Below are 19,304 nucleotides of genomic sequence, written 5' to 3'. Positions count from 1 at the left end.
CACATTAATCCCTATAAACACACTTAAATCATTTTGGTCATTCAGGCCTAATGGGCTCATGGCTCCTGGTCGCATTATCCACCTGGCCTCCTAGCGTAATAAAATCCAATGCCTACCATGGGGGTGGGGGGGCGAGTTCTATCTCTGAGAAAAGGTTTTCTCATCATCCCTGTATTATGAGAGACACAACCTCTCCCAGCGGAAAGTGTACATGCAGCCATTCAAATGAATATTGCTTACTGCCAGAATGTAAAGTGAAGACCCACGTGTAAGACCTCCACTCTGACCCCCTATTAAGGCATATGGAGAGCTTACACTGAATAAATAACCCCTTTAACTGCAGAGAGGAAACACGATATCTAAGGACAATCCTTTAAGTAGCCCCCACTTTTTCAGGATTGCTTATTAGACTCCACAATGTCATTGCTTGTAGGCAACATCTGTATGGTAATTGCCAAACATCCATAGAAACCCTTCCACTTAATTAAGAATTAATGAAATCCAACTTATTTTTAGCACATTCTTCCTTTTAATTAACTTGTAATGAGGTGATAATTGGTTCCTAAATTGTTGACTGCTGCAAGTGTTCTTTTGTGGCCGAACTTGATATTTACATCACGCAAGCAGAGAAGCCTTCTATTACAGGGTGTCATAAAGCAAGCAGCAGTGTTTCTAGCAGCATATGGAATGGACCTGTTTAATTTATTGTCCCCCTCACTTGACCACTGACACCGCAATTGAAATCACTTTTCCCTGAAAAGTCAGAGTAGGAACAGAAGTGCGAGTCTGAAGATGCCAAATGTGAAACCAAACTGTTTCGTAAGGAAGGATGTGTAGGAGGTGAACATGCACGTAGCCTTACACAGAAGAAACTCCATGACCTGGGCAAGGGTGTCCCAATGGTTTATCTCCATTTAATGTTAGGGTTCGGAACTAACCTTTAACTTCCTGTCCTATTGTAGGACATCTAAATGGTTTACAATCATAACTTGAACGTGGTGATGTTCAGAAAATGTTAAGGTTTCTGGAGTCAACACAGGGTTACTTGTAAGAATTTAAAGGGGTATTCTGGTAATTTAAAGTTACTTCCTATCCACAAGATAGGGGATGACTAACTGGAGGGGGTTTGACTTACGGGACACAAAGCTGATCCCCACCTGTTCTGATGGGACTGCTGAAGGTAGATGGGTGCTGTACTCGGCTATCTTTGGCAGTCCTCTATAAAATGAATGGAGTGGCAGGGTGTATGCTCAGCTGCTGCTCCATCGAGATAGGGGTACATTATCCCCGTTCTCGGGATCGGTGGGTATCCCAGCAGTCAGACCAGAGTACTCCAGTGGGTAGGGGATAACATTTAGTTATCGGAATATCCCTTAAAGCGAAATGTGAAGATGCCTAGCAAAGACCGTAAAAATAATCACAATCATTCTAATCTCCTTAAAGAGGATCTGTCAGCTCTCCTGACCTGTTATTTTCTCCCAGGCTGTGAGCTCTGCGATGCGATTGGCCAGCGCTACAGCAGAACAAGGGCAGACTCCGCCTACTATAACTTAGTGACCGAAGATACCGGAGGGCATAGCGGGAGAACGGAGAGGCGCCCAGGGATAATAGTAAGTGCAGTGAGATCCCCGGGCGCCGCTCTCCATGTCTGTATACTTAATTCACAATGTCAGGATCGGTGAAAGGTCCTCTTTAAAGCGAATCTGTCATCATGAAAATGTAGTGCAATCTTGAACGATACTTCCCCTTTAAAGGGAACCTGTCAGTGTCTGAGCTGCAGGCACCATATTATAGAGCTGAAGGAGCGGAGCGGATTGATGTATAGTTTTGTAGGAAACGATTCAGTTAAGCTTTCTATTCGCTCATTTAAATCCTGTCTGCGTTCTGGGCTTAGGAGTCCAGTGGGCGGGCCAACTCAGTCACTGACAACTGCCTCACCACGATGCACAGTAATACAGGAAAGACTAGACCCCTCAGCATATAAACAGTAGGAATTTCAATGAACAAAATACAGTTTATTCTGAATCGCTTCCCACAAAGCTATACCAACATGCTGCCTGCAGATTGCACTGCATTTTTAGTGTGACAGGTTCCCTTTAAAATGGGGGACATGGACCTCACCCCTTGTTATCTACAGCCAGGAACTACAATGACCAGCCTTATTATGAGAAAATGACGTCCTGATTCTGGCCCCCCTCCTCATATAGTTGTTTGGAGAAAGGGGTGGAAGACTGCCAAGGACATGGACCAGGCTAGGACATCTGCTAGAGGCTCTACCTTAGAGGGTTCTGATGACAGGGCCCTTTAAATAGTTGTAAGTGAACTTACTTACCTTGACAGATGACCTACAGACGTGGACAAAATTGTTGGTACCCTTTGGTCAATGAAAGAAAAAGTCACAATGGTCACAGAAATAACTTTAATCTGACAAAAGTAATAATAAATTAAAATTCTATAAATGTTAACCAATGAAAGTCAGACATTGTTTTTCAACCATGCTTCAACAGAATTATGTAAAAAAATAAACTCATGAAACAGGCATGGACAAAAATGATGGTACCCCTAACTTAATATTTTGTTGCGCAACCTTTTGAGGCAATCACTGCAATCAAACGCTTCCTGTAACTGTCAATGAGACATCTGCACCTCTCAGCAGGTATTTTGGCCCACTCCTCATGAGCAAACTGCTCCAGTTGTGTCCGGTTTGAAGGGTGCCTTTTCCAGACTGCATGTTTCAGCTCCTTCCAAAGATGCTCAATAGGATTGAGGTCAGGGCTCATAGAAGGCCACTTTAGAATAGTCCAATTTTTTCCTCTTAGCCATTCTTGGGTGTTTTTAGCGGTGTGTTTTGGGTCATTGTCCTGTTGCAAGACCCATGACCTGCGACTGAGACCAAGCTTTCTGACACTGGCTAGTACATTTCTCTCTAGAATTCCTTGATAGTCTTGAGATTTCATTGTACCCTGCACAGATTCAAGACACCCTGTGCCAGACGCAGCAAAGCAGCCCCAGAACATAACAGAGCCTCCTCCATGTTTCACAGTAGGGACAGTGTTCTTTTCTTGATATGCTTCATTTTTTCGTCTGTGAACATACAGCTGATGTGCCTTGGCAAAAACTTCGATTTTTGTCTCATCTGTCCACAGGACATTCTCCCAGAAGCTTTGTGGCTTGTCAACATGTAGTTTGGCATATTCCAGTCTTGCTTTTTTATGATTCGTTTTCAACAATGGTGTCCTCCTTGGTCGTCTCCCATGTAGTCCACTTTGGCTCAAACAACGACGGATGGTGCGATCTGACACTGATGTTCCTTGAGCATGAAGTTCACCTTGAATCTCTTTAGAAGTCTTTCTAGGCTCTTTTGTTACCATTCGGATTATCCGTCTCTTAGATTTGTCATCAATTTTCCTCCTGCGGCCACGTCCAGGGAGGTTGGCTACAGTCCCATGGATCTTAAACTTATGAATAATATGTGCAACTGTACTCACAGGAACATCTAGTTGCTTGGAGATGGTCTTATAGCCTTTACCTTTAACATGCTTGTCTATAATTTTCTTTCTGATCTCTTGAGACAGCTCTTTCCTTTGCTTCCTCTGGTCCATGTCGAGTGTGGTACACACCATATCACCAAACAACACAGTGATTACCTGGAGCCATATATATAGGCCCAATGGCTGATTACAAGGTTGTAGACACCTGTGATGCTAATTAGTGGACACACCTTGAATTAACATGTCCCTTTGGTCACATTATGTTCTGTGTTTTCTAGGGGTACCATCATTTTTGTCCATGCCTGTTTCATGAGTTTATTTTTTTACATAATTCTGTTGAAGCATGGTTGAAAAACAATGTCTGACTTTCATTGGTTAACATTTATAGAATTTTAATTTATTATTACTTTTGTCAGATTAAAGTTATTTCTGTGACCATTGTGACTTTTTCTTTCATTGACCAAAGGGTACCAACAATTTTGTCCACGTCTGTAAGTACAAGAATGAGAAAAAAAATTACAAAGGACTGTTCTTTTTAGTTTTAGGAGATGGGTTGTGATCATTATCCAAAACACAGGGCTGAAACCACTGTCAGACGCCTACGCTCCTGTTGACAGCATAAAATGTAAGAACGTGTTCCGTGTAGGCAGATAAATTATGATGATGCCCAGCTCACAGAATTATGGGTCTCTAGGCCTCCCGGGCTTCTCTAAGCAGTTATTTAGCCTAAATTGGCTTTTAAAGAGCTATCCACAGAGATTATGTAAAGCTGTTACCAGTATGGAGCTTCATCCTACATATGTCATTATATTAGGAGCCATAGGGCAGAAGATGAGCCTCCAGAAGATTGGAGTAAAAGCCACCATAGATACAGCAATAGCCAGAAATGACCCAGCTGTGAGGAATAGTCATTATTAAAGGGGTTGTCTCATCAGGACCCATATACTCATAGGGCATATGGTCGTCATAGAGGGGGTCCTCTGTTCGGGATCCCTTTTCTATTAGCTAGTGCAAACAGTGACTGATTCTGGTGAACTTATAGCCAATTATTTGTCCTATTAAATCACTTTTTTAGGGCAAATATAAAATATTACTGATATATGATACAGCAATGCGCAAGAACAATGGAGCAGATTCACTACTTGTGCCAGACTTTTGGCGCAATTTCAGCAACAACAAAAAACGGACATATGTAACTTATAGGTGGGATAAGCTTAGAGTAGACCCTCTAAAGATGTGACAGATTTATCTTCCAACATCAGCAGCTGTGATAAATCCAGGACAGTTTTACACTGAGTTTACATTGTCTGTCTTGTTTTTAGACAGTATTAGTAAATCTGCCCCACTGAAACTCATTTATCAAAACTTTCTAATGGACAGAACTCTCCTTGCTGCTCATAGTGACCAATCACCCTGCAGCTTTCATTTTTGCAGAGCACTTTTTAGTAATTAAAGCTGAGCTCTGATTGGTTGCTAAGACTGACAATGCTGTATTTTTCATAAATGAGGCCTACTGTGAGAAGTCTTTTGTGCAATATGTGTATTAGGACACCTTCACATGCATTTTTAGCAAATACAAACATACTGCATATCAAAACCGGATGAATAATGTATGTACACAGTGACTCCACCAGCAGAATAGTGAGTGCAGCTCTGGAGTATAATACAGGATGTAACTCAGGATCAGTACAGGATGAATAATGTATGCACACAGTGACTCCACCAGCAGAATAGTGAGTGCAGCTCTGGAGTACAAGACGGGATGTAACTCAGGATCAGTACAGCATGATTAATGTATGTGCACAGTGACTCCACCAGCAGAATAGTGAGTGCAGCTCTGGAGTATAATACAGGATGTAACTCAGGATTAGTACAGGATGAATAATGTATGCACACAGTGACTCCACCAGCAGAATAGTGAGTGCAGCTCTGGAGTACAAGACGGGATGTAACTCAGGATCAGTACAGCATGATTAATGTATGTGCACAGTGACTCCACCAGCAGAACAGCTCTGGAGTATAATACAGGATATAATTTAGGATCAGTACAGGATAAACAAATTAATGTATGTACACAGTAACTCCAGCAGCAGATTAGTGGGTGCAGCTCTGGAGTACAATACAGGATGTAACTCAGGAATCAGGATATACAATTTAATTTATGTACACAGTGACTCCACAAGCAGTGGAGTGTAGCACTGGAGTATAATACAGGATGTAAATATTGATCAATAGAGGAAAAGTTATGTAATGTATTTGCACAGTGACTGCACCTGCAGAATAGTGGGTGCAGCTCTGGAGTATAATACAGGATGTAACTCAGGATCAGTACACGATAAGTAATGTATGTATAAGAATAGGGAGTAAGGCTCTGGAGCATAATACTGGAGGCAGTTAAGTATCGATAAAAAAAAAATAAAAAAAAAAAAAAAAATATCGATACAGGATAAGTAATGTATCTACACAGTCACTCCAGCAGCAGAATAGTGATTACAGCTCTGGAGTATAATACAGGATTTAGTTCAGGATCAGTCCAGGATAAGTAATGTATGTACATAGTCACTCCAGCAGCAGAATAGGGAGTAAAGCTCTGGAGTATAATACAGGATATAATTCAGGATCAGTAAAGGATAAGTAATGTACATTATCTCACAAATTCAGGATCTGTACAGGATAAGTGATTTAATGTATATACACAGTGACTCCAGCAGCAGAATAGTGAGTGCAGCTCTGGAGTATAATGCAAGATATAATTCAGGATCAGTACAGGATAAGTAATTTACATTATCTCACAAAAGTTAGTATACCTCTCACATTTATGTAAATATTTTATTCTATCTTTTCATGGGACAACACTGAAGATCTGACACTTTGATACAATGTAAAGTAGTCAATGTATAGCTTGTATAACAGTGTAACTTTGGTGTGCCCTCAAAATAACTCAACACACAGCCATGAATGTCTAAACCTCCCCGATGTCATGTGACTCTTTAGTGTTACAAGGTCTCAGATGTGAATGGGGAGCAGGTGTGTTAAATTTGGTGTAACCACTCTCACACTCTCTCATACTGGTCACTGGAAGTTCAACATGGTACCTCATGGCAAAGAACGCTCTGAGGATCTGAAAAAAAGAATTGTTGCTCTACATAAAGATGGCCGAGGCGATAGGAAGATTGTCAACACCCTGAAACTGAGCTGTAGCATGGTGGCCAAGACCATACAGCGGTTTAACAAGACAGGTTCCACTCAGAACAGGCCTCGCCATGGTCGACCAAAGAAGCTGAGTGCACATGCTCAGTGTTATATCTAGGGGTTGCCTTCTCAAAATAAACGTATGAGTGCTGCCAGGATTACTGCCGAGGTTAGAGGGGTGGGGGGGTCAGCCTATTAGTGCTCAGACCATACACTGCACACTGTATTAGATTGGTCTACATGGCTGTCGGCCCAGAAGAAAGCCTCTTCTAAAAATGATGCACAAGAAAGCCCGCAAACAGTTTGCTGAAGACAAGCAGACTAAGGACATGGATTACGGGAACCATGTCCTGTGGTCTGATGAAACCAAGATAAATGTATTTGGTTCAGATGGTGTCAAGCGTGTGTGGCGGCATCCAGGTGAGGAGTACAAAGACAAGTGTGTTTTGTCTACTGTCAAGCATGGTCTCATAGCTTGGGACTACATGAGTGCTGCCGGCTGTGGGGAGCTACAGTTCATTGAGGGAACCATGAATGCCAACATGTACTGTGACATAATGAAGCAGAGCATGATCCCCTCCTTTCGGAAACTGGGCCGCAGGGCAGTATTCGGACATGATAATGACCCCAAACACACCTCCAAGATGACCTCTGCCTTGTTAAAGAAAGGTGCTGGACTGGCCAAGCATGTCTCCAGACATAAACCCTATTGAGCATCTGTGGGGCATCCTCAAATGGCAGATGGAGGAGTGCAAGGTCTCTAACATTCACCAGCTTCATGATGTCGTCATGGAGGAGTGGAAGAGGATTGCAGTGGCAACCTGTGAAGCTCTAGTAAACTCCATGCCCAAGAGAGTTAAGGCAGTGCTGGAAAATAATGGTGGCCAAACAAAATACTGACACTTTGGGCACAATTTGGCCATTTTCACTTAGGGGTGTACTCTGTTTTGTTGCCAGTGGTTTAGACATCAATGGATGTGTTGAGTTATTTTGAGGGCACACCAAATTTACACTGTTATACAAGCCGTACACTGACTACTTTCCATTGTATCAAAGTGTCAGATCTTCAGTGTTGTCCCATGAAAAGATATAATAAAATATTTACAAAAATGTGAGGGGTGTACTCACTTTTGTGAGAAACTGCATGTACACAGTGACTCCACCAGCTGAATAATGAGTACAGCTCTGGAGTATAATACACGATGTAACTCAGGATCAGTGCAGCATAAGTAATGTAATGTATGTACACAGTGACTCCACCAACAGAATAGTGAGTACAGCTCTGGAGTATAATACAGGATGCAGTTCAGGATCAGTACAGGATAAGTAATGTATTTACACAGGGACTCCACCAGCAGAATAGTGAGTGCAGCTCTGGAGTATAATACAGGATGTAACTCAGGATCAGTATAAGATAGGTAATGTATGTACACAGGGACTCCACAAGCAGAATAGTGAGTGCAGCTCTGGAGTATAATACAGAATGTAACTCAGGATCAGTATAGGATAAGTAATGTATGTACACAGTGACTCCACCAGCAGAAAAGTGCGTGCAGCTCTGGAGTATAATACAGGATGCAGTTCAGGATCAGTACAGGATAAGTAATGTATTTACACAGGGACTCCACCAGCAGAATAGTGAGTGCAGCTCTGGAGTATAATACAGGATGTAACTCAGGATCAGTATAAGATAGGTAATGTATGTACACAGGGACTCCACAAGCAGAATAGTGAGTGCAGCTCTGGAGTATAATACAGAATGTAACTCAGGATCAGTATAGGATAAGTAATGTATGTACACAGTGACTCCACCAGCAGAAAAGTGCGTGCAGCTCTGGAGTATAATACAGAATGTAACTCAGGAACAGTATAAGATAGGTAATGTATGTACACAGTGACTCCACCAGCAGAATAGTGAGTGCAGCTCTGGAGTATAATACAGGATGTAGTACAGGATAAGTAATGTATGTACACAGTGAGTCCACCAGCAGAATAGTGATTACAGCTCAGGAGTATAATACAGGATATAACTCAGGATCAGTATAGGATAAGTAATGTATGTACACAGTGAGTCCACCAGCAGAATAGTGAGTACAGCTCTGGAGTATAATACAGGATGCAGTTCAGGATCAGTACAGGATAAGTAATGTATTTACACAGGGACTCCACCAGCAGAATAGTGAGTGCAGCTCTGGAGTATAATACAGGATGTAACTCAGGATCAGTATAAGATAGGTAATGTATGTACACAGGGACTCCACAAGCAGAATAGTGAGTGCAGCTCTGGAGTATAATACAGAATGTAACTCAGGATCAGTATAGGATAAGTAATGTATGTACACAGTGACTCCACCAGCAGAAAAGTGCGTGCAGCTCTGGAGTATAATACAGGATGTAACTCAGGAACAGTATAAGATAGGTAATGTATGTACACAGTGACTGCACCAGCAGAATAGTGAGTGCAGCTCTGGAGTATAATACAGGATGTAGTACAGGATAAGTAATGTATGTACACAGTGAGTCCACCAGCAGAATAGTGATTACAGCTCAGGAGTATAATACAGGATGTAACTCAGGATCAGTATAGGATAAGTAATGTATGTACACAGTGAGTCCACCAGCAGAATAGTGAGTGCAGCTCTGGAGTATAATACAGAATGTAACTCAGGATCAGTACAGGATGAATAATTTATGTACACAGTGACTGCACCAGCAGAATAGTGAGTGCAGCTCTGGAGTATAATACAGGATGTAGTTCAGGATCAGTACAGGATAAGTAATGTATGTACACAGTGACTACACCAGCAGAATAGTGTGTTCAGCTCTGGAGTATAATACAGGATGTATTTCAGGATCAGTATAGGATAAGTAATGTATGTACACAGTGACCTGTCCTGGTCAGGCAATGGACACACAGTGCATGTAATGTAGAGTTACAGTATAGTTATCATAGCTCTTGCATTGTAATACTGCATACACTTGTGATCCATGGAAATAGAAGTTCTATGTAATTTGCAATAATTGCAGAAGATCCTACCTGGTTAGCTAGAAATGTTCTACAGTGACGCTGTGCAGAGGACGAGGGGTCTCTATATTATTCTGTAAATCACTTGCACAATCACACGTACACACACGCCACCTCATCACCTAATAAGAATAATGAGCACTTCCTGACGGCATTTCTTCTGTCTCTTTAGGAAATGACTATACCATGGTGCCTGAAGAGAGCCGAGCTGGTGTTTAAGTGTGTGAAAGGTAACATAACGTGTGAATTTCTATGGTGCGACCTCATAGTAAACACGTCTCTGGATCCCATTGTTCCTGTCTACAATCCAGGCATATTTTATGACGACCGAAATCATGTCCTGGCTCGAAGGGAAAAAAAATTGGAAAGGTTTCCTCAAAATCTCTTTAATTAACCTCACGTAAGCAGCGCGGTCAGCAGTGGGATTCTGGCCGCACCACTGGCTCCTCCAGCTTTCCTGTAGACGCCAAGTTGTTTGTGTGTACAGCCAGGTCACATGAGGCTGTGACAGTGTGCTGATGATTGTACCCCAATTTTAAAGGGTGGGTTATGTTTTTTTGTTTTTTTTAATATAGGGTCTGTTTGTTTATTTTAGGTTCTTTATGATTAAAAGTCCTTTAATCAGTTTTTTAAAAAGCTAGGTGAAAACACACAATCGCCACAAGAGTTGCTTCCCAGCTTTACTAGTCTCCTGAATGGAACTTCTGCCTATTTACGTATCGGGGATATATCATAACCAGGACCACTTGGCTTTCAGGTGTCTGGGAAAGCTGGGTGATGACCACTGTTGAAGCCATGCTGGTAGCCATATTGACTGTCTGGCTTGTAGCAGGGTTTCTTACTGGTCAGCTGCGGTTATCTGTAGTAATGACCAGGACACAAAACTATGACTCCCAGCAATTGGCTCTTAGTGTATACTGGAAGTTGTAGTTTTGCAAGAGCAGGAGAGCCAAATATTATAAAGTAGATACACATACTGTATAATAATGTTAAAGCCCCTAGCAGTGAGCGTCCCCAGATTTGCCAATCCGTAGTGTAAAGACATTGATACATAACATTCCTTGCTCCTGATGCTACCATCTTGCTAGTATGTGGACCCTTAGTCATCTCAGGGGGGATCACAGGGACATTTCTATAGCGGGTGCAGAGGTAGCAGTAGCCGGGCTCAATAGCCCCTCTGCCATATACAAGATGCCAATATGGCAAGTGTTGGGTTGCTGTTACAGATCTGGCATTGGAGCCCAGGAGCATGAAGCTATGCAGTACTTGTACACAGCCAACTTTAGAGGGTGTAAGCTGTATGGCCAGTATCTCCCATTTATTATGTAATATCTGTGATTTTTTTTTTTTTTTTTTTTGTAGGTTTTATGATGGAAATGGTTTCCTGGGATGGGGGTGTTTCGAGGACAGTGCAGTTTCTTGTTCCTCAGGTGAGTTGGTGTTTAAGAAAATATATGAGGAGACCCCCTGATGGCTATATAGTTGTGGAGATCCGACCTGGGAGATTTACAGTTGTGTTCAATATAATAGCAGTCAGACATCACTAACCTGATCAATCACTGTTTTTGGTAGAAATGATATTTCTACATGGCAAAGAATTTACTAGCAGGTGTAGTAGAGTAATAGAAATCCAACAGACCCAACAGTCATGACATGCATCCATTGTTGCATTTGTTGCATTTGTTATGCAGGTGAAGCTAGAAATCTACGGCAGCTCTGAGCTGTTGTACATTTCTGTTTAGGCACACGGACTGCCAGAGGATGCGCCTAATTTATGTCGAGGCATGCACCCCATCATAAATGTGGTGCATCCTCTGGCAGTGCAGGGGATATCAAGACTAGTGCAGAAAGCACTGGTTTTGATAAATTTTCCCCTAAGTGTTAAGTCGCAAAACAGGTGAAACTCGAAAAATTAGAATATCGTGCAAAAGTCAGTTTATTTCAGTAATGCAGCTTCAAATTAGAATTTTGTGAAAAGGTTCAATATTCTAGGCTCAAAGTGTCGCACTCTAGTCAGCTAAGTAATCCATACCCCCTGAGCAAAGGGTACCTCAAAATTGAGACTTTGGGGTTTCTTAAGCTGTAAGCCATAATCATTCAAATTATAACAAATAAAGGCTTGAAATACACTGCCTGTCCCAAAAAAAAGTCGCCACCTGGATTTAACTAAGCAAATAGTTATGAGCCTCCTATTGGATAATTACTGCATGGGCGATTATCTTTCAGCTGGCAATAAGTTATTAAACCCCATCTTGGTGCAATGAGTTGCTTCTCATTTCTTAAACAACCATGTCGAAAGACGCCTCTCGTGGTCGTGGAAAAGATGTTAGTCTGTTTGAGAAGGGTAAAATCATTGGCATGCATCAAGCAGAGAGAACATCTAAGGAGATTGCAGAAACTATAAAATTGGTTTAAGAACTGTCCAACTGGAAGGATAGTGGGGACCCATTGTATTCGAGGAAGCAATGTGGCGGGAAAAAAATCCTGAATGATCCTGGGCCCTTAAACGTTTGGTAAAATCAAATCAAAGAAGAAGAACAGTAGAACTCAGGGCTATGTTTAATAGTGAAAGTAAGAGCATTTCTACATGCACAATGCAAAGGGAACTCAAGGGATTGGGACTGAACAGCTGTGTAGCGGTAAGAAAACCACTAATCAGTGAGGAAAACCAGAAAAAAAAGGCTTCATTTTGTTAGGGAGCATAAAGATTGGACTCTGGAGCAATGGAAGAAGGTCATGTGGTCTGATGAGTCCAGATTTACCCTGTTCCAGAGTGACGGGCGCATCAGGGTAAGAAGATAGGCAGATGAAGCGATGCACCCATCATGGCTAGTGCCTACTGTACAAGACTGTGGGCGCAGTGCTATGATCTGGGGTTGCTGCAGTTGGTCAGGTTCTAGGTTCAGTAACAGTATGTGCTCCAAGAATGAGGTTGGCTGACTACCTGAACATACTGACTGACCAGGTTATTCCATCAATAGATTTTTTTCTTCCCTGATGGCACGGGCATATTCCAAGCTGACAATACCAGGATTCATCGGGCTCAAATTGTGAAAGAGTGGTTCAGGGAGCATGAGACATCATTTTCACACATGGATTAGCCATCACAGAGTCCAGACCTTAACCCCATTGAGAATCTTTGGGATGTGCTGGAGAAGGCTTTGCGCAGCAGTCAGACTCTATCATAATCAAAGCAAGATCTTGGTGAAAAATTAATGCAACCATGGATGGACAGTGCAGAAGCTTATCGAAACAATGCCACAGCAAATGCGTGCCATAATCAAAGCTAAAGGCTTTTTTTTGGTGGCAATTTTTTTTTGGACACAGTGTATCTGGCTTTGCATGTACTGAGTCTATCTCATATATTAGTTTCACCTTTTAAGTTGCATTACTGAAATAAATGAACTTTGCATGATATTCAAATTTTTCGAGTTTCACCTGTATGACAGGCAATTAGTGTGAAGGGACGTTGCAAGCAGCAATCTTCTCCACTGTATGTGGACGAGTGATGGTTACTGCTCCTGATACAGATTCTATACAGTTTCTGAGCAGCAGATCCTTGTTCACACACACAATCTGCTGTCCAGAAACAGTGATTTAGGTTTGCGCATGAACAGCAATTTCACTCGGTGAATGGACCTTTTGCTTATTCATCGGGTGATCTCAGGTGCAGACTGAGAACTTAAAGTGGCCCTGGAAAAAAAACGTATAAGTAGCCTCATGTTGTAGGCGAGTCCAAATTGACAGAAGGCGGGACAACAGAGGTAGGCGGGGCCAGCAATACCATAGTGCAGGACAAAATACCACCCCAGCAGAAACAAATACCATACTGCAGCACAAAATACTGTCTCTGGGAAACCAAATATCACAGTGCAGCACAAAATACTGTCGCTCACCCCACATTACGAAGCTGTATCATCGTCCTGAGGATGGCAATATAGCTATATTCAAGAGGGCACCTGTGGCCACTGGTCAGGTGCATAAGTGCCTGATGCTCCTATATTATGTACCTTGCTGATGGCCCACCAGGAAATTTCCTTGTGAGGTCTATGGCCAATCCGCCCATGGATGAACGGCAGCAACTTTACACAGGCTGATTATGGGGAATGAGGGTTCGTGCTAATGTTCATTGAGATAATCGGCCCAATAATTGCCCTGTGTAAACCCGCCTTTACTTAAAAGTAAGTTAGGATATGTCTCATCAGTCTCTGAAGGTAGAGGTCGTGTGCCTACAGCTCCTGTGTTCCCATGACAGATCTTCCTGTCTGCACCCTACCATTTCAGTGTTACCTAGAGGCAGGGGCGTAGCTATACGGGGGTGCAGAGGTAGCAGTCGCTACTGGGCCCAGAAGCCTGAGGGGCCCAAAGACCCTTGTGCCACATAAGAAGGCACCAGTATTATAGCAAATGCATACTGGTCAAGTTGCCGGCTGGAGGGAAGGAGTTAGGTCAGGAATTTGGCATGGGGGAGGGAGGTGCAGCATGAAGGCTATGGTGCTTCCCTACCCCTGGCCACAAAGCACTGAGGAAAGGGGGGCCCAAGCTGAACTCTTGCACCGGGGCCCATGAGCCTTTAGCTATGCCCCTGGGGGCCGGCCTTAGGTGTTCAGGCGCCCTGTGCGAGCTAACCTTGTGGCGCCCCCCCTCAAAAAAAAATATATATATATATTGTGTGGCACAGTGTAGGCTATATGTGTATAACAAACATATTTCACATGAAAACTTACAGTTACTTGGCTTGGCCCTTGGGGATCTCGGACGCCACTTCCACACTTTGGCCGGGGGCTCAGCGGAGCTGATGAGGTGTTTTATCCTAATGAGAAAGATTTCATAATAAGTATTTGGAGAAGGGGCAGAGGGATAGCAGAGCAGGGAGAGGCTGGTGCTGCTACTAGGGGGTCATACCATGGGGGAGTAATAAAGCCCACCATAATGCCCCCCCCCCCCAGTAGTAATAATTATCCTTATAATGTGCAAAAAATACCCCCTTGTAATGCCCCCATTTGAGCTAATTTCCTCATAGTGCCCCCATAATGTGCCAGTATAAAATACCCCTATATAGTGCCCCTAATAAATTACCCCATAGTGCTCCACACCCTCCTTCCTCCTAGTGCCCCCCATAATGTACCAGTATAAAATGCTCCAGTAGATGCCCTCAGTGTCCCCCATAATTTGAAAGTATAAAATACCCCTTAGTGCCCCCCGTAGATGACCCCATAGTACTCCTCTCCCCCCCTTCCCCATAGTACCCACCATGTGTCCCAGTATAAAATTGTACTGTACAGAGAGCCCATATAAAATACCCCTTCTTTGTGGCCTCAGTAGATGCCCCTATAGTGCCCCCAATCATGTGCCAGTATTAACAGCCCCCCCCCGTGCCAGTATTAACAGCCCCCCCCCGTGCCAGTAATAGCAGCCCCCAGTAATAACAGCCCCCCTGTGCCAGTAATAACAGCTGCCAGTAATAACAGCCCCCAGTAATAAGAGCCCCCCTGTGCCAGTAATAACAGCCCCCAGTAATAAGAGCCCCTCTGTGCCAGTAATAACAGCCCCCAGTAATAACAGCCCCTCTGTGCCAGTAATAACAGCCCCCAGTAATAACAGCCCCTCTGTGCCAGTAATAACAGCCACTCTGTGCCAGTAATAACAGCCCCCAGTAATAAGAGCCCCTCTGTGTCAGTAATAACAGCCCCCAGTAATAACAGCCCCTCTGTGCCAGTAATAACAGCCCCCGCCAGTAATAACAGCCCCCCCTTTGCCAGTAATAACAGCCCCCCCCTTTGCCAGTAATAACAGCCCCCCCCCTTTGCCAGTAATAACAGCCCCCCCGTTTGCCAGTAATAACAGCCCCCCCCTTTGCCAGTAATAACAACCCCCCCCTTTGCCACTAATAACAGCCCCCCCTTTGCCATTAATAACAGCCCCCCCCTCCTTTGCCATTAATAACAGACCCCCCTTTGCCATTAATAACAGCCCCCCCTTTGCCAGTAATAGTATTGTACATAATAAAAAAAATAAAAAAAACACATACTTACCTCCATGTCAGTGATGCGATGCAGGCCTCTTCTGGCCTGTGTCCTACGCTGTATGGCGCAGGCGGCGCGATGACGTCATCGCGCCGCCTGCGCCGGCTTCTGATAGGCTGCCGGCCTAGTGCCTACAGCCTATCAGAGGAAGGGAAAGGGACACGCCTCTCCCAACCCTACCGCAGCACAGGCAGGCATCTGTATCGCTGTCCTGAGGACGGCGATACAGATGACTGGAGATGAGCGCTTCCACAATGGAAGCGCTCATATCCCTGTGCCCAGCCGCCGCCGCCATTACACTGCGGGCTGTCGGCCGCCGGCGCCCCTGTTGCTATGGCGCCCTGTGCCCAAAGGCCGGCCCTGCCTAGAGGGATGCTGTGTGGATCCAAGATGCTATTAATGAATGCTCACAGCTATGTGTGCATCGATGAAGTTGGTGATTTGGGTCTGTATAATGTTCCTATAACAAGGTGGCACACGGCCAACACACCGGCAGGAAATGTCGTCCGGATGCAGCAGTGGAGTTGCTGCAGGCATAGGGTCTTCCCTCATTCTTTTAAACCAACTAAAAAAATCTTGGAAAATCTCCCGGCTTCTCATGGTCACAAGTGCCTGATAGCTGCCATACAGGGTTTGCTGCATTTGGCTGAAGCAGCGAACCCTTCATGACTGGCCCCAGCATGTCACGTCTTATTTGTCCTCTGATCATTATATTTTTATACAATAAGCATTTGTTCAGTGTCTTTATAGCCATTTTCCTCCACATAAAGGTCTGGCGTTTGACTTGGTGCGACTGGTCCTATTTGTTCCCACGGCAGTCATTAAATTATTTGCAGGCGACACGTTGGCGAAAATGAAAAGGAAAACCTCTCACTCAGAATGTGCCTCTGTCTTTGTTTAGTGGGATCATCTATATTAACAGGAAGAGTCATTCAGAGCCGTGTGACACAATGACACGTATTCTTACAGGGCGTGGGGGGGGCTTTAACCCTTCTTTCACTTTCTGAGTGGTCAGACCCCCGAGGTGTAAGTGAGGACAGTTAGTCAAAAACTCCACTTCAAAAATATACTATTACCGTGATAAGAACAATTGGCATGTAGCCAAATTTGTCACTTCACCCAATATGCAGTCATATCCTGACATATCATCTATGGTTTGGCATAGACACCAACGAGCTTGTCCATATGATCAGCAGTCAAGTGACATAATCATGTTACCTCCTCCTCCATGACTTTTGGCTCTACACGTGTCAGCTGTCATAGCGCCCCCCACAGGCATGATTCAACTTGTGTTGAGAAATTTTTGAACATTGTGATTCGCTAGCGCCAGGGGCATAGCTATACGGGGGTGCAGAGGTAGCAGTCGTTACCGGGCACAGGAGCCTGAGGGGGCCCAAAGACCCTTGTGCTGCATAAGAAGACACCGGTATTACAGGGGTGTGTAATGAAGGTGCAACCTGTATCTGAATGATGGACCAAACGATTCTCCCTACTGGTGGACTGTCTGGGCTGTCCGGAGCATGTTCGCGATGTGTGCCCTCACATAACCACTGCTTCCATTACCTTCTAACAGCTAGGGCAGATTGGCCTAGATTGCGGGCAGTAGATATATCATGCTTGCCAAAATGTAAAAAGCTAAATTTAGGAAATTTAAGCCCCTCCCTTTGGACCACACAGCAACTATCAGTGATATACAGATTATTCTGGCGTTATATAAATAACAGGAAATAAATGAATAAATCATTGAACACTGCAGCCTAGCGGTTTATAGCGGTTGAATGATATTTGCATTACATATAGCAGTAGTACCTTTGTGATCTCTCTTTACAGCGCCATCAAGGTCACAAGAGCATCGGGTAGAATTAAAGAGGGAGGGGAAGCGTAAGGGCTGTGTTACACCAACAGATTATCTGACCAATATCTGTCCAATCAGACCAATAGATCTGTGTGTCATTGGCTATCTGACCAATGATTGGTCAGAAATCTGTCAGATAGTCTATTGATGTGATACAGCCTAAGCATTGATTATTTAAAGAGTTTATCAAATTATGACACCATCTTTGCTTATGCCTATTGGTGACCCTCTCCATTGGTCACTCTGTCTGGCATACCTTATTTGTTTATGTATTACATTTGAATGGCATAGCATATAATACTACATTTTGACCTGAGGCGGCCTCCCCTAAGGGTAACATCTGGTCCCCAGGCCGACTGCTATTTATAAAGGGGCTGTCTTGATGATACAAGTCTTTTAATTTAAAGCAGATTTCCTAGTGAGTGTATGGTGGGGTTCTGCTAATCCATAGCAACCGATGTAAACAAGCAGAACTGCAGTATGAGAGAAACAGAGCTTGGAACCCCAGTACAATGTATTGAAAGATTCATTATTAAATATTTTTGCTATTTCTGCAATAACCTTTGAAATCTTACCATTTTAAGATCACAAATGGACCTCAATATTGTTTGTTTCTGACTATAAACTTCTATATCTCCAGAACATCTCAGAAGAAATGTTTTACCAGCTGAGCAATATGCTTCCTCAGATCTTCAGAGTCTCGTCCACACTCACCTTGACGTCTAAACGCTGAAGCCAGAGACCAAAATGTGTCCGTGAAATATTTAAGCTCATACAGAAAAGCAGCCATTTTGTATTAATGGCTATGCTGCCATCAGTGGTGATTTTTGCTTCTTAACTTCAAGGATGTGACAAGTCTAGGGATATGGCATAATACAACAGCTGACAGTATAGGCATGGTGGTCTACATGTATATCATGATATAAAGTACTAATAAACATTCCAGTACAATGATGGTTTCTGTACACTGTGTTACTGTTCCTTCTTGCTGTATAGATCAGTTTGAGTCAGAAGAAGGCTGATCTAAAAATCTCATCATAAATGTCTTTGCCTTAAGTTGTAGTTTCAGGTTGTCTAAGCCACACGGGGTCCGTCCTTTGGTTTCGCTCATATTAAGTAAATACGCCCTAATAGCGTAGAAATCTACCATCCGTGAAATTTTTCTGCAGGTACAGATCTTCTGGAGCCTCCGTAATTTATTCATAGGGTGCCAGAAAAAAGTGCCACTGTGCTGTTGTGCCTGTGTCAGATTCGAAACGCGTCATATGTATTGATGCATAGCATGAAAATAAATGAAGAAAAATTCACAAGACATAGTGAATGCCGGTCTTTCCTTCATTATGATCTCTTCTGGTCCAGCGAGCACCTGAAATGGCGTGAATGGCAGCCAAGGCAATGGAATGGTGGAACATTTCAATTATTTTTGATATTATGGAGAGTCATTTTTGTAATCCAGTCACCTTCCTGCGCTGTATATACAGTGTATACAGCCACTCTATGCTCACTGTGTTCTCTAGTTACATTTGAATCTTGGGTATGCTGTGGTGCATCCATAGAGGAGCATTCATGTAGAGGAGCCTGTCCCTTATGTCGATACAAGACACTTCCACCTAATGCTCACATTACAGACTTAAATGCCCTCTGGGAACTAGCAATTGAAACATCTCCTGGGGTCTCCATTCATTTCACTGGATGGAACAGTCAAGCAGAAATCT

General features: G+C 43.4%; 1 protein-coding gene across 1 annotated transcript in view; it reads left to right on the top strand.

Annotated features, from left to right (window-relative positions):
- The window catches only part of C2H12orf4 (chromosome 2 C12orf4 homolog), a 78,760-nt gene extending 59,859 nt beyond the window's left edge, over positions 1–18,901 (top strand). Inside the window, exons 12-14 of the mRNA XM_044277951.1 lie at positions 9,881–9,938; positions 11,071–11,138; positions 18,230–18,901. Of these exons, the coding sequence (XP_044133886.1) occupies positions 9,881–9,938; positions 11,071–11,138; positions 18,230–18,322 (219 nt within the window). The 3' untranslated portion in view covers positions 18,323–18,901. The remainder of the gene's footprint in view (positions 1–9,880; positions 9,939–11,070; positions 11,139–18,229) is intronic.
- The last annotated feature ends 403 nt before the right edge of the window (positions 18,902–19,304 follow it).

This window comes from Bufo gargarizans, chromosome 2, assembly GCF_014858855.1.
Source record: "Bufo gargarizans isolate SCDJY-AF-19 chromosome 2, ASM1485885v1, whole genome shotgun sequence".
Taxonomy (NCBI): Eukaryota; Metazoa; Chordata; class Amphibia; order Anura; family Bufonidae; genus Bufo; species Bufo gargarizans.
Note: the sequence above shows the minus strand (reverse complement) of the source record. Positions and strands in the feature narration are given on the sequence as shown.